The sequence below is a fragment of the Pecten maximus genome, chromosome 18 (assembly GCF_902652985.1).
Source record: "Pecten maximus chromosome 18, xPecMax1.1, whole genome shotgun sequence".
In the NCBI taxonomy this organism is placed as follows: domain Eukaryota; kingdom Metazoa; phylum Mollusca; class Bivalvia; order Pectinida; family Pectinidae; genus Pecten; species Pecten maximus.
In genome coordinates this window covers 23,369,259-23,384,976 of record NC_047032.1, presented here as the reverse complement: position 1 = coordinate 23,384,976, position 15,718 = coordinate 23,369,259, and the positions used below count along the sequence as shown (strand labels likewise).

General features: G+C 38.8%; 2 protein-coding genes across 3 annotated transcripts in view; one reads left to right on the top strand and one right to left on the bottom strand.

Annotated features, from left to right (window-relative positions):
* The window catches only part of LOC117316833 (ubiquinol-cytochrome-c reductase complex assembly factor 1-like), a 36,874-nt gene extending 35,363 nt beyond the window's left edge, over positions 1 to 1,511 (bottom strand). The window contains exon 1 of one of the 2 annotated variants that reach the window (XM_033871613.1): positions 1,374 to 1,511. In XM_033871613.1, the coding sequence (XP_033727504.1) occupies positions 1,374 to 1,445 (72 nt within the window). In that variant the 5' untranslated portion in view covers positions 1,446 to 1,511. The remainder of the gene's footprint in view (positions 1 to 1,373) is intronic. The other variant, XM_033871614.1, reaches the window with a different exon arrangement.
* Positions 1,512 to 1,707: 196 nt separating this feature from the next.
* Positions 1,708 to 15,718, top strand: part of LOC117316711 (lipid droplet-associated hydrolase-like) — a 32,108-nt gene continuing 18,097 nt past the window's right edge. The window contains exons 1-3 of the mRNA XM_033871463.1: positions 1,708 to 1,788; positions 9,346 to 9,493; positions 11,205 to 11,396. Of these exons, the coding sequence (XP_033727354.1) occupies positions 9,370 to 9,493; positions 11,205 to 11,396 (316 nt within the window). The 5' untranslated portion in view covers positions 1,708 to 1,788; positions 9,346 to 9,369. The remainder of the gene's footprint in view (positions 1,789 to 9,345; positions 9,494 to 11,204; positions 11,397 to 15,718) is intronic.

Below are 15,718 nucleotides of genomic sequence, written 5' to 3'. Positions count from 1 at the left end.
CAAAGAACAGGTTTTCAGTTAATCAATCAAGGGGTCAAATCTGTGAGCCTGGCAAAAGTGGCAATCAAGCTTGACCTTTTTAGGAAGAAAATCTTTTAACATTTGTCCTATTTTGTTGCAGTTATTGCTCGCAAATTGAAGTGCTGCAAACAACAATTTCAGTTAATTAAGGGGCCATTACTCCATCAAATAACGTCTGGCAATAAAGCTTGGGCAGCAATTAAGCCCTTGATTATATAAGGCATCAACCTTTTTAGCAAGTTCTATTAGAAGAAAATCTGTTTGTTGCAGTCAATGCATGGAAAATGGAAATGGCAGAAAATGATGTTTTTTAGTTAATCAAGGGGCTGTAACTCTTGTCAAATAAAGTCTGGCAAAGTGGCAATCAAACTTTGCTGAGCCCTTTAAGCCATTTAACCTTATTCGACTTGACACTGATACCTGTCGATGCAGAAAACAACCATGGGGAGCACGAGAGGAGAAATGGAGTGAAGTGTTAGACAAGTAAATAAGTTTGTTTTGACCTTATATTTGTTAACACCAAACCCTGTAATTGCAGACCGTCACGTTTTCTGTGTCGCGAATAGACATTTTCGTTTGAAAAAATGTTCTCGATTGTGTCCGACTAAAGAAAATCCATCCGTTTTCAGAGTTTCGATGGTGCACTTTAAAGAAATAGACTATTTATAGGTATGATTTCTTGGTATCATGTTAAAGGTTACTACAATTTGTATCTTAACGTTTGATTAAGACTATCGCCATTGAAAAATCTTTTCTGGTAAAATTTTGACGACACTTTGAATGTAATTGACCAATTTTTGCAGGACGGAGGAGTTCCAGACCTTTCTTTATATATTAGTCTATAATCGGTCTTGGACTTATAAACGTTCTAAGCACCTATAGCTATGGTACAATAGGGATCAAAGGGAACCTGCATATATCCCAAGTACTTCACAAGAAATGGTGATACTGTTATAATCAGATAACGAACTCTCAACATGCAAGTTGGCAGTCTAACATTTCTTTTTTTTCCGATCACATTCAAAATTTTACTGACACATCTTGGGACCATGCATGAGGAATGAGGAATCTACATATGAAGCTTTTGAAATATCTTTTAACAAGCCTTGTTCTACGTGTAAGTTGTATGACAGGAAAGTTGGTGCTACAGTGGATACATGATAATTTAAGTTCAATTTTTTGCATTTTTTAATATCTTTATACATATACACACGTATATTATGTATATCTACTAGTTATGAAACTCATTCATAGTAAACCAAAATAAGGCCGAACAGGTTAACTGTGCCTGGATATTTTGAAGAATTACGTCTTCAACGTTTTTTAGATAAATATTTAATTCTATTGCTTACCTTGAACCCAATTTTTATTGCATTTTGACAGGCACACCTGGGTATCTGTGCTAACAACCGAATTCCCAACATGATGTCCCGAACTAAATTACATAAACAACCAACTTGACATTGGTGCACATGTGTAGTAACTCTCTCGCGTGGGGAGGACAGTTTGTACTATAAATCGCTTAAAACATTCAGAAATATGAAACGAAACTAAACATTTGTAAACATTACACGAAACAATTGAATCATTTGAATTTATTTCAAAATAATTTATTGGTCATGACAATACAATAAATATTCTTCTTCAATTTTTAAGTATTCCATATATTTTTCTTTGCTTTAAGCGACAATTATTTTGAACTTTCACCCGGCACACAATCGACAACCAAAACACATGTTCCCCGGGGAGGAGATAGATTTTTAACAGGTTTGTACCTAAAATGACATTTTATCATTATACATGCTAAGTTGTTGCTTTGTACCAGAAGGCCATGTGAATGAATATGATCAACGGGCCGTGTTAAACTGATGTTCATTTGATTTGGAACAGAAAATCGAGGGAGCCCACTCGATTTGCACCGTTCTCCGGTGTACCTAATATAGAATAGAGTGACCAGGGAGTGTCCAGGGACATTTTTCACGCCCAGGAATTCGTTAACAAAGATTTTTTGATTTTTTTTCTGTAACATACTTATGAGACAATTATCTAACACCATACAAAATTTCACTTTGATCGAATGATTGCATAATACGGAAATGCACATGCTCCGGGGGAGGAAAGATGTCTTCTCTCAGCTCCGACACTTACCTGGAATTTTAGTGTTTCTAACCTCAATTTGCCCATTGTCTCTTGTATTCTGACATTTTTGTGGTCAGATACTAACTTGGAAAATATTCTAACTCATATATTTTCATTTTGAATACTACCCTGTACAAAACCGTAGTTAATCTCCACCTGGTGAGTTGACTTCAACTCCACGAGATTCTCGCACTTCCGCTCCAGACTTCCGGTGTAAACAAACTTGCACTGGGGGCCACCATTCTCCCACATTTCATCATCATACTAACACTTGCTCATTTGTGTGTCTATCATTTGTGCCCTAGGGTCGCACTAGGGACGAAGCTATAATCATTCATCTGTGATAATATTGTACTGTGTGCATTGTCTTTCACCGGTCCTCCCCTTCACTACATCGGAAGTCGACCAATCCATGTGCGATGGCTACCAGTACAGTTATCATGCTCTCGGTATGTATCATTATAATCTTGCCGCTTACAGATGTGCCTCATGACGTGAGTGTTGCATCAATCAATACTTTCATTAGCAGCCCTGTCCTAGATGCCTTGTATATTACCTACAACGCCCCCGCAACACCAGATATACAACCTAATCATCTCCAATATAAACTGGTATACTCTGACAACCTGTGTATACAAACTACTTGTACAAATCTAGCATTGTATCGTTTCCTCCGAAACAAAAACAAACTCATCCCTGTCAAACTTAAATCAGGTAAACTTACCTCTCTCTATATACTCTTGCTCCTTCTGTCAGCAAATGACATAGAGCAAAATCCTGGACCAGCAAACGACAGCTCTAAATTTATGTGTGGCTCATGTGATAAAACTGTAACCTGGGATCACCGGGGTATTGTTTGTGAAACATGTGACCAATGGTTTCACACGGACTGCCAAAATATTCATACACAAACCTACGATAATTTAAATGACAGCATGGTAAGCTGGCACTGCTTATGTTGCAACCAACCTAATTATAGCTCCATCAACTACGACCTACATGGTATTAGTTCATCAAACAGATTTGATGTACTCTCCTGGCTTAATAACAACTCTTCACAATTACCACAATCTCCCCCCAAACCTATCCACTCATCAACACCCAATAGGAATGCCAAGGGCAGAAAAAAATCACCACCAAAGCCCCTCAGAGTACTCAATATCAACTTCCAATCTATCAGAAACAAAAAACATCTCCTCTGCAATATCTTAGAGAGTTCTAAACCTGACATCATCCTAGGCACAGAAACATGGCTAAACCCAAACATCGGTGATGCAGAAATATTTCCTCCTGACTTTACCATCTATAGAAATGATAGAAAAAAGGATGACACTAGCAAAGATGGGGGTGGAGTTCTAATAGCCATAAATAACCAATACATCAGCTCTGAAGTTGAGGTCCTCGCACCACCTCAGGATTGCAAAATAATCTGGGCCAAGATAGACATTGTAGGCAGTACGTCACTATATCTCTGCTCCTACTACAAACCTAAGACCACAGACGACAGAAGTTCCCGAGGTTTTGATATATCCATTAGGCGTGCCACCCAAATTCAAAATGCCTCCTTCCTCATTGGGGGAGACTTTAACCTCCCAGGCATTGACTGGAAAAATATGCAACTCAAACCAAATTGTGCTAATCAAGCTATCCATACAGATTTCCTCAGCCTTTTAGACGACACTGGACTTACCCAGCTGGTAACTGATCCCACCCGAAATGAAAACACTCTTGATCTCCTCATCACCAATTCACCCACCCTCTTCCAACGTTTAGAAATCATGCCCGGTATCTCAGATCACGATATTGTTTTCGAAACGCCAAAAGCAAAGATGGAAACCCATGGATAACACCCAAAATTAAGCGCCTGATCAGCACCAAATTTAGACTTTACAAAAAAATGAAAAAATCAGGACGCACAGAAGATAGAGACAAATACAAATTACTAAAGAGCAACACACAAAAACTCATTAGGCAGTCATATTGGAAATATATTGAAGATGTTGTCTCCCCCCCTATTTCTTCTTCTGGCGAAAACGACTACTCACCAATGAAACGCTTCTGGACATACATTAAACACAAAAAAGCAAACTATTCAGGTGTCCCCTCTTTAAAAAGCGATGGGAAACTAATAACTGATCCCTCAACAAAGGCAGACATCTTAAACAAACAATTTCAGTCTGTGTTTACACCATCAGAACACTTCTCAGATGCACAGCTCACACAAAAATATAACCTGGGCCTTCCAACATTTCCACCCATTGAAGACATCACCATCACTGTAGAGGGTGTAAAGAAACTCCTCCTAAACCTTAAACCCGCAAAGGCCCCAGGCCCAGACAGTATCAAACCAAAATTTTTGAAAGAACTTGCAACAGAAATAGCTCCAATACTGGCACACATTTTCCAACAGTCTCTAAATACTGGCGTAGTCCCTCTTGACTGGCGTACAGCACATGTTTCTCCTATATATAAAAAAGGTTCAAAGTATGATGCAGAAAATTATAGACCTATTTCTCTAACATGTATTTGCAGCAAACTCCTTGAGCACATTATTGTCAGCAGCATAATGTCTCACGCAGACCAACATAATATCTTATACCCTTTCCAACATGGTTTTCGGCAATTTCGATCTTGTGAAACCCAACTCCTAGAGTTTGTGGAAGACATTACAAAAAATATTGACAAAAATAAATGTACCGACGCCCTCATCCTTGATTTCTCGAAAGCATTCGACAAAGTCAGCCACAAGCTCCTATCTCACAAATTGAAACAGTATGGTATTGTGGGTAATACACACCGCTGGATTGGAAATTTTCTAGAAAACAGACGCCAGTCAGTAGTCCTCGAAGGCGAACATTCTTCACTTGTACCAGTAGAGTCAGGGGTACCCCAGGGGTCAGTCCTTGGACCAAGTCTGTTTCTATTTTATATAAACGACATGCCCCAAGGTTTATCCTCCTCTATCAGACTTTTCGCTGACGACACTATTGTTTATATCACTGTCTCCTCAGACAGGGATGCACAAACATTGCAGTCTGACCTAGACAAACTGGCAGCCTGGGAATCTAAGTGGAAAATGGCATTCCATCCTAAAAAATGTAATGTCCTCTCCGTTACCCAACGTAGAAACCCAGTGCAACATGTGGATAAAGCTAAGTACTTGGGAGTTACCATCCAACAAAATCTTAAATGGGGCCCCCACATACAAAACATCTGCAATAAAGCCAACAAAACACTAGGTTTTCTAAAACGAAATTTAAACATCAATTCCATTTCTGTGAAACAGCAAGCATATAAATCATTAGTTCGGCCTTCAGTAGAATATGCTTGTACAATTTGGGACTCACATCTAAAAAACGACATTGACAAACTAGAAATGGTCCAACGACGAGCCGCCCGCTTTGTGACACACAGGTATCACAACACATCCAGTGTTGGCGATATGCTCCAAAGACTAGGCTGGCGTAGTCTTTCAGACAGGCGTAGGGATGCCAGACTCACTATGCTGTATAAAATTTCACACACAGCCTTGTTGCCATCAACAAAGACAATCATCTCACCACTCAAAACCGTCAAACTCGACTATCACACTCCTTTTCCTATCAAGTCCCGCACTGCCGCACCACCTGTCGTAAAGAATCTTTCTTTCCAAACACCATATCCGAATGGAACAAACTCCCTCCTGATCTCATCTCTGCAAACACTATTACTGCCTTCAAATCCCAGCTCTCTTCCTACAAATATTAATTTCGTCCTCAATGTACATAGTTTTAACCTGATAATTTAGTGCTACTTCTTATTTTTCCCTTTAAGCATAGCGCAGATCATTGACAGCATCTTCATAATGTTGAAGGAGGTCAACAATCGGTAGAAGTAGAAGTGCACCTCTGAAGTTGCAGTGCAGCGTGCACTCGGGTGTCGAGGAACATTTTGCACGCCCAGGATTTCGCGAATGAAGATTTTTTGATATTTTTTTCTGTAACATATTAATGACATCATTGTCTAACACCATGCAAAATTTCACTTCGATCAAATGATTTTATAATATGGAAATGTACCACTGAATGTGCATTTGAGTGTCCAGGACGTATTTTACACGCCCAGGAAGTCGTTAATGAAGATTTTTTGATATTTTTTTCTGTAACTTACAGATTATACCTTTATCTAACATCATGCAAAATTTCACTTAATCAGAATGAGATGTGTGCATAATACTAAATTTTACCATTAAATCTTACGAAGTTACGATGAAGTTGCCCTGTATTAGGGCTGAGGTCGGCACATGAGTGTCCAGGGAGGTTTTTACACGCCCAGGAAGTCGTTGATTTATTTTTTTTGATTATTTTTTTCTATAACATACAGATTATACCTTTATCTAACATCATGCAAAATTTCACTTCGATCAGACGAGCGCATAATACGTAATTTTACCATTAAATCTTACGAAGTTAGGATGACGTTGCCCTGTATTCCGGCTGCAGTCAGCACATGAAGATCGCATTTCGTTATATGTAAATTGAGTAAACAGGGAGAATATAACCCAAAATAAACAAGTTTTTAAGATTTCTCAAACACTATGACACAAACACATGCATGTATGTGTCATATATCCTTCTCTAGTGAAACTCATCACTCTCATACTTAAAACATGGTCGCCGCCATCTTGAAAGATAAATCTTCCAGCTTCGAGACGGAAGAGGTAGAAGATCTTCCAGAAGCAGAAGAGCTACAAATCGAGTGACCGGAAGATATATTCTAGAAGGAGAAGAGTGCAAATCGAGTGGGGCTGCAATGGAAATAATCCTTTCCATCTTTCACCTGTTCTAGCCTTACGACTACAAATGTGTGTATGTATGTTATGGCTGCTCTACTTCCCAGGTTGTGCACATGTTAATTTATCGTTATCATAGTTGTTTAAAGCTATAATAATTGACGAAAAACAATATTGTTTTAGATGAAAGTGAATTGTCATACGATTTCCTGATTTGTACAGTATCAGTAGTAGCAATGCCCAAGCAATTTTTTTTTATATATTAATTCTAGAAGTAATTTTGAGTAATTTTCTTGAAGAGTATCACCACCTGATTGTAAAACAGCAATCAGAACAAGTTTATCAACAAAATTGATTTTTTTAGTGAATTTTTGAAATATGGAAATTTTTATCTTCAAAACACCACTTTTCCAAAAAATCAATAAAAAGCGTACATATCCAATTACTATGAAAATACTTATGATTCAGAAGAGTTTTTTGACCATAATTTAAATAACATCATATTCTAATATAAAAAGCAACAAATTCATGCTAAATATGTCCACAGGCACAGAGTTTGAAGCTATTATATTTTACAAAGTTGCCTCCCCCGACAACAAATTGTCCATATCATAGGAAACACCTTAATTATAGTATAGTTAACTATTTAAAGTGAATATTGCTTAGCATTGTGATATGTTTTTGATGGATGGACTTGCATTAATAAGGAAATGAGCACTTTGTAAAAATTTGATAAAGCTGGCACGTTTTACCTACGAGCCATTTCTTCAGTATTGTAGATAGTAAATCATAGAGGGTTATCGAATGAATGAATGTCACCCACCATCCATTGATTTACTGCAAGTACGATAAAATCACCATACTTCCGAAGACCTATTTTGTGACATTATTTTCTTCAATCCCAAATTTCCAATACGAGTTATCTCCCCTTTGCTTGGGCATTGCTATCAGTAGGTTTTTGTTGAAGCAATTCTTTATGTGATGTTGACTGTGATGCAGTAATTATATAACAATTTATCTCGGTTACAAACTCCAAATGTTGATGTTTCTGTTGATAAAGTGATTCTCCTGATTGATGTAATGTCAGGTTCTTGATAAGTCTTGGACTAACGTGGACTAAATGTGTGAAAATTCAATGTTTTCTCGAAAACATGCTACTACCATGGATTTCCTCTGGCCTTGACACCAGACTTGAACATTGAGATGATCTGCCTATCTGTGATACTGTCCAAGTCTGGTGTCAGATGTTCCAACACCAGATATCTCTCTGTCACAATGTTCAAGTCTGGTGTCAGGGCCAGAGGAAACTTGGGCTGCAATACATAAAATTCTATCTCAAAAATAAGCTGATACATCTGTAATTATAACAGGAAAGGAGTACATTTTTAGTGTATATGAGACTCCATCTGGGATCGAACCAGTGACCCTCTGTTCAATTGTTCACTGCTCTACAGACTGAGCTAAAGGAACTTCCCCTCTAGCAAGAACATCTGCCACAATATCCCCCCCCCCCCTTTTCAACCCACCATCATCATATGGTGAGCTATTAAATCGACCTATGTCTGAGATGCTGTTTAACTTTTTTTTTTTATATCAAAGTTTTGATATAAAATATTCAAAAGTCTGTTTTCTGATTACAATATTTGATATAAAAAAATCAAATTCTTGACATATATCAAAAAATAATTTCATGATACCAAGAAATAGGTGTACTATTAACTACAGTAAAGCACACTTGCGTAGAACATGCTGAAATCAAATATGTTGGATGAGTAAAATGGTTTTTGCTGTTTATCGATCATTAATCACTTTATTTAAAAATGAGTTACCAAACTTCAAACAAACATTTTGCAAGTCATACAAACTGCAGCGTTTAATTTGTTTACTTTTTATGCACACTGACATATCATAAGAAAAAGTTAAGCAATAAATACTGTACCATTACCAATACAAAAACACTTTTTGTGTGTCAAGTTGGTGTATGCAATTTCCAGTCGTAAAGTAAAAACATTTTTTTTTTTTAAATACTTTGTGACCAATTATGCTTGAGTGACTTTAATTTGCTGCTGCAGCCTTTTGTATCCACAACTATCAATGTGTTTTTGATTTGTTGTATCCTATATTTACATGTGACATACTTAGTTGATATCTTTTTATGGTTTTTATGGAGATTCCTCTTGGATCTTTTGTTATTGTTTCTATGTAGGAAAATGTTCTTAGTCAGCCAGTAGCTATCTGCCAGTATAACTTGATGCTTGTTACACTTTACTTCAATAATGCACTAAAATTTGTGTGCACCAAACATATATATGCTTGCATTAAAAATAAAAAAATTATTATGATGTATTGAAAACTCAGAAATCATCAAATGTTCCTGAAGGAATGATTGCATATTTATTTTGACTTGCTTTCAGATAAGACCACAATCACCCCTTATAATGGAGATTCCTTGGGCTAGTGAGTTTGTTCCTTTGAACGGAGTGTCAACACATATCCTCAAGTGTGGTGTATGGCCGCAAACATCTACACCTACAGACAGGCTTCTATTTCTCATCATTCCAGGTACAAAACATTTTCAAGAACTTAATTTTCTTGACCGTAAGTCTCTACACATGAAACCTGCATTGAAGCAAAAGAGCCCTTTCAGAGTTAGAAGATAAAGTAAAACAGTGAAACTGGTCAGTTTACCATGGTAGACTACCTTACTATAGGGGATGTGTGTTTACCATGGTACACTACCTTACTATAGGGGATGTGTGTTTACCATGGTAGACTATCTTACTATAGGGGATGTGTGTTTACTGTGGTACACTACCTTACTATAGGGGGTGTGTGTTTACCATGGTAGACTACCTTACTATAGGGGATGTGTGTTTATCATGGTACACTACCTTACTATAGGGGATGTGTGTTTACCATGGTAGACTACCTTACTATAGGGGATGTGTGTTTACTGTGGTACACTACCTTACTATAGGGGATGTGTGTTTACCGTGGTAGACCACCTTACTCTAGGGGATATGTGTTTACCGTGGTAGACTACCTTACTATAGGGGATGTGTGTTTACCATGGTAGACTACCTTACTATAGGGGATGTGTGTTTACTGTGGTACACTACCTTACTATAGGGGATGTGTGTTTACCATGGTAGACTACCTTACTATAGGGGATGTGTGTTTACCATGGTAGGCTACGTTACTATAGGGGATGTGTGTTTACCATGGTAGACTACGTTACTATAGGGGATGTGTGTTTACTGTGGTAGACTACCTTACTATAGGGGATATGTGTTTACCATGGTACACTACCTTACTATAGGGGATGTGTGTTTATCATGGTACACTACCTTACTATAGGGGATGTGTGTTTACCATGGTAGACTACCTTACTATAGGGGATATGTGTTTACCATGGTACACTACCTCACTATAGGGGATGTGTGTTTACCGTGGTAGACTACCTTACTATAGGGGATGTGTGTTTATCATGGTAGACTACCTTACTATAGGGGATATGTGTTTACCGTGGTAGACTACCTTACTATAGGGGATGTGTGTTTACTGTGGTACACTACCTTACTATAGGGGATGTGTGTTTACTGTGGTAGACTACCTTACTATAGGGGATGTGTGTTTACCATGGTACACTACCTTACTATAGGGGATGTGTGTTTATCATGGTAGACTACCTTACTATAGGGGATGTGTGTTTACCATGGTACACTACCTTACTATAGGGGATGTGTGTTTATCATGGTAGACTACCTTACTATACCTTACTACAAGAGATTTATGGGGTGTCTGTATACTTACACTGTATATAATCCACAGGTAACCCAGGTGTAATCCAGTACTACGAGAGATTTATGGAGTGTCTGTATACTTACACTGTATATAATCCACAGGTAACCCAGGTGTAATCCAGTACTACGAGTGATTTATGGAGTGTCTGTATACTTACACTGTATATAATCCACAGGTAACCCAGGTGTAATCCAGTACTACGAGAGATTTATGGAGTGTCTGTATACTTACACTGTATATAATCCACAGGTAACCCAGGTGTAATCCAGTACTACAGGATTTATGGAGTGTCTGTATACTTACACTGTATATAATCCACAGGTAACCCAGGTGTAATCCAGTACTACGAGAGATTTATGGAGTGTCTATATACTTACACTGTATATAATCCACAGGTAACCCAGGTGTAATCCAGTACTACGAGAGATTTATGGAGTGTCTGTATACTTACACTGTATATAATCCACAGGTAACCCAGGTGTAATCCAGTACTACGAGAGATTTATGGAGCGTCTGTTTCGTGCCAATGAAGGTGGTATACCAGTGTGGGGTGTATCACATACAGGCCATGTCCATGATCCAGCCAATCCATCCAGTCACTCATCAAGCATTCAACAAAATGATCCATCCAGCTGTTCATCACCAGATCGTTTGAGTATAGGTATGTACTAAATATTGCATGGTCTAGTTAAACGATCACCCATTATATAGGTCATTGATGGACAGGTGTATAATGATGTTTTTAATCATGTTCTGAATTGTGCTCACTTGTTCACCTGACACTGCTACAGGACTTATTTTTGTAGATCTAGGTAAAGGTCCAATCATGGTGTGTTCAGAACATTTCTTTATATTTCTAGTGGGTTCGAATAGCATTCTAAAAAAATATCTATGATATGTTCAAAGACTGTATTCACTGTCCAAAAACTGCATTCACTGTCCAAAGACTGTATTCACTGTCCAAAAACTGTATTCACTGTCCAAACACTGTATTCACTGTCCAAAAACTGTATTCACTGTCCAAAGACTGTATTCACTGTCCAAAGACTGTATTCACTGTCCAAAGACTGTATTCACTGACCAAAAGACTGTATTTACTGTCCAAAGACTGTATTCACTGTCCAAAAACTGTATTCACTTTTTAAAGACTGTGTTCACTGTCCAAAGACTGTATCCATTGTCCAAACACTGTATTCACTGTCCAAAGACTTTATTCACTGTCCAAAGACTTTATTCACTGTTCAAAGACTGTATTCACTGTCCAAAGACTGTATCCATTGTCCAAAGACTGTTTTCACTGTCCAAAGACTATATCCACTGTCCAAAGACTGTATTCACTGTCCAAAGACTGTATTCACTGTCCAAAGACTGTATTCACTGACCAAAAGACTGTATTTACTGTCCAAAGACTGTATTCACTGTCCAAAAACTGTATTCACTGTCCAAAGACTGTATTCACTGTCCAAAGACTGTATTCACTGACCAAAAGACTGTATTCACTGTTCAAAGACTGTATTCACTGTCCAAAGGCTGTATTCACTGTCCAAAGACTTTATTCACTGTCCAAAGACTTTATTCACTGTTCAAAGACTGTATTCACTGTCCAAAGACTATATCCACTGTCCAAAGACTGTATTCACTGTCCAAAGACTATTCACTGTCCAAAGACTGTATTCACTGTCCAAACATTGTATTCACTGACCAAAAGACTGTATTCACTGTCCAAAGACTGTATTCACTGTCCAAAGACTATATTCACTTTTTAAAGACTGTATTCACTGTCCAAAGACTGTATCCATTGTCCAAACACTGTATTCAATGTCCAAAGACTTTATGCACTGTCTAAAGACTTTATGCACTGTCCAAACACTGTATTCACTGTCCAAACACTGTATTCACTGACCAAGACTGTATTCACTGTCCAAAGGCTGTATTCACTGTCAAAAAACTGTATTCACTTTTTTAAAGACTGTATTCACTGTCCAAAGACTGTATCCACTGTCCAAACACTGTATTCACTGTCCAAAGACTTTATTTACTGTCCAAAGTCTTTATTCACTGTTCAAAGACTGTATTCATTGTCCAAAGACTGTATTCACTGTCCAAGCACTGTATCCATTGTCCAAACACTGTATTCACTGTCCAAAGTGTCCAAAGACTGTATTCACTATCCAAATACTTTATTCACTGTTCAAACACTGTATATACTGGGTCACCTTACTAGCTCATGCTAGTCATGTAAAAGTGGAGGGTATAAGGTCACCTTACTAGTCCGAGCTAGTCATGTAAAGTGGAGGGTATAAGGTCACCTTACTAGTCCGAGCTAGTCATGTAAAGGTGGAGGGTATAAGGTCACCTTACTAGTCCGAGCTAGTCATGTAAAGGTGGAGGGTATAAGGTCACCTTACTAGTCCGAGCTAGTCATGTAAAGGTGGAGGGTATAAGATCACCTTACTAGTCGAAGCTAGTCATGTAAAAGTGGAGAGTATAAGGTCACCTCACTAGTCCGAGCTAGTCATGTAAAAGTGGAGGGTATAAGGTCGCCTTACTAGTCCGAGCTAGTCATGTAAAAGTGGAGAGTATAAGGTCATCTTACTAGTCCGAGCTAGTGATGTAAAAGTGGAGGGTATACGGTCACCTTACTAGTCCGAGCTAGTCATGTAAAGTGGAGGGTATAAGGTCACCTTACTAGTCCGAGCTAGTCATGTAAAAGTGGAGGGTATAAGGTCACCTTACTAGTCCGAGCTAGTCATGTAAAAGTGGAGAGTATAAGGTCACCTTACTAGTCCGAGCTAGTCATGTAAAAGTGGAGGGTATAAGGTCACCTTACTAGTTCAGGCTATTGATGTAAAAGTGGAGGGTATAAGGTCATCTAACTAGTCCGAGCTAGTCATGTAAAAGTGGAGGGTATAAGGTCACCTTACTAGTCCGAGCTAGTCATGTAAAAGTGGAGAGTATAAGCTTTAAGGTCACCTTACTAGTCCGAGCTAGTGATGTAAAGGTGGAGAGTATAAGGTCACCTTACTAGTCCGAGCTAGTCATGTAAAAGTGTAGGGTATAAGGTCACCTTACTAGTCCGAGCTAGTCATGTAAAAGTGGAGAGTATAAGCTTTAAGGTCACCTTACTGGTCCGAGCTAGTCATGTAAAAGTGGAGAGTATAAGGTCACCTTACTAGTCCGAGCTAGTCATGTAAAAGTGGAGGGCATAAGGTCACCTTACTAGTCCGAGCTAGTGATGTAAAAGTGGAGGGTATAAGGTCACCTTACTAGTCCGAGCTAGTGATGTAAAAGTGGAGAGTATAAGGTCACCTTACTAGTCCGAGCTAGTCATGTAAAAGTGGAGGGTATAAGGTCACCTTACTAGTCCGAACTAGTCATGTAAAAGTGGAGGGTATAAGGTCACCTCACTAGTCCGAGCTAGTGATGTAAAAGTGGAGAGTATAAGGTCACCTTACTAGTCCGAGCTAGTCATGTAAAAGTGGAGGGTATAAGGTCACCTTACTAGTCCGAACTAGTCATGTAAAAGTGGAGGGTATAAGGTCACCTTACTAGTCCGAACTAGTCATGTAAAAGTGGAGGGTATAAGGTCACCTTACTAGTCCGAGCTAGTCATGTAAAAGTGGAGGGTATAAGGTCACCTTACTAGTCCGAACTAGTCATGTAAAAGTGGAGGGTATAAGGTCACCTTACTAGTCCGAGCTAGTGATGTAAAAGTGGAGAGTATAAGGTCACCTTACTAGTCCGAGCTAGTCATGTAAAAGTGGAGGGTATACGGTCACCTTACTAGTTCAGGCTATTGATGTAAAAGTGGAGGGTATAAGGTCATCTAACTAGTCCGAGCTAGTCATGTAAAAGTGGAGGGTATAAGGTCACCTTACTAGTCCGAGCTAGTCATGTAAAAGTGGAGAGTATAAGCTTTAAGGTCACCTTACTAGTCCGAGCTAGTGATGTAAAAGTGGAGAGTATAAGGTCACCTTACTAGTCCGAGCTAGTCATGTAAAAGTGGAGGGTATAAGGTCACCTTACTAGTCCGAGCTAGTCATGTAAAAGTGGAGGGTATAAGCTTTAAGGTCACCTTACTAGTCCGAGCTAGTCATGTAAAAGTGGAGAGTATAAGGTCACCTTACTAGTCCGAGCTAGTCATGTAAAAGTGGAGGGTATAAGGTCACCTTACTAGTCCGAGCTAGTGATGTAAAAGTGGAGGGTATAAGGTCACCTTACTAGGTCCGAGCTAGTGATGTAAAAGTGGAGAGTATAAGGTCACCTTACTAGTCCGAGCTAGTCATGTAAAAGTGGAGGGTATAAGGTCACCTTACTAGTCCGAGCTAGTGATGTAAAAGTGGAGGGTATAAGGTCACCTTACTAGTCCGAGCTAGTCATGTAAAAGTGGAGGGTATAAGGTCACCTTACTAGTCCGAGCTAGTCATGTAAAAGTGGAGGGTATAAGGTCACCTTACTAGTCCGAACTAGTCATGTAAAAGTGGAGGGTATAAGGTCACCTTACTAGTCCGAGCTAGTGATGTAAAAGTGGAGAGTATAAGGTCACCTTACTAGTCCGAGCTAGTCATGTAAAAGTGGAGGGTATAAGGTCACCTTACTAGTTCAGGCTAGTGATGTAAAAGTGGAGGGTATAAGGTCATCTAACTAGTCCGAGCTAGTGATGTAAAAGGTGGAGAGTATAAGGTCACCTTACTAGTCCGAGCTAGTCATGTAAAAGTGGAGGGTATAAGGTCACCTTACTAGTCCGAGCTAGTCATGTAAAAGTGGAGAGTATAAGCTTAAGGTCACCTTACTAGTCCGAGCTAGTCATGTAAAAGTGGAGAGTATAAGGTCACCTTACTAGTCCGAGCTAGTCATGTAAAAGTGGAGGGTATAAGGTCACCTTACTAGTCCGAGCTAGTGATGTAAAAGTGGAGAGTATAAGGTCACCTTACTAGTCCGAGCTAGTCATGTAAAAGTGGAGGGTATAAGGTCACCTTACTA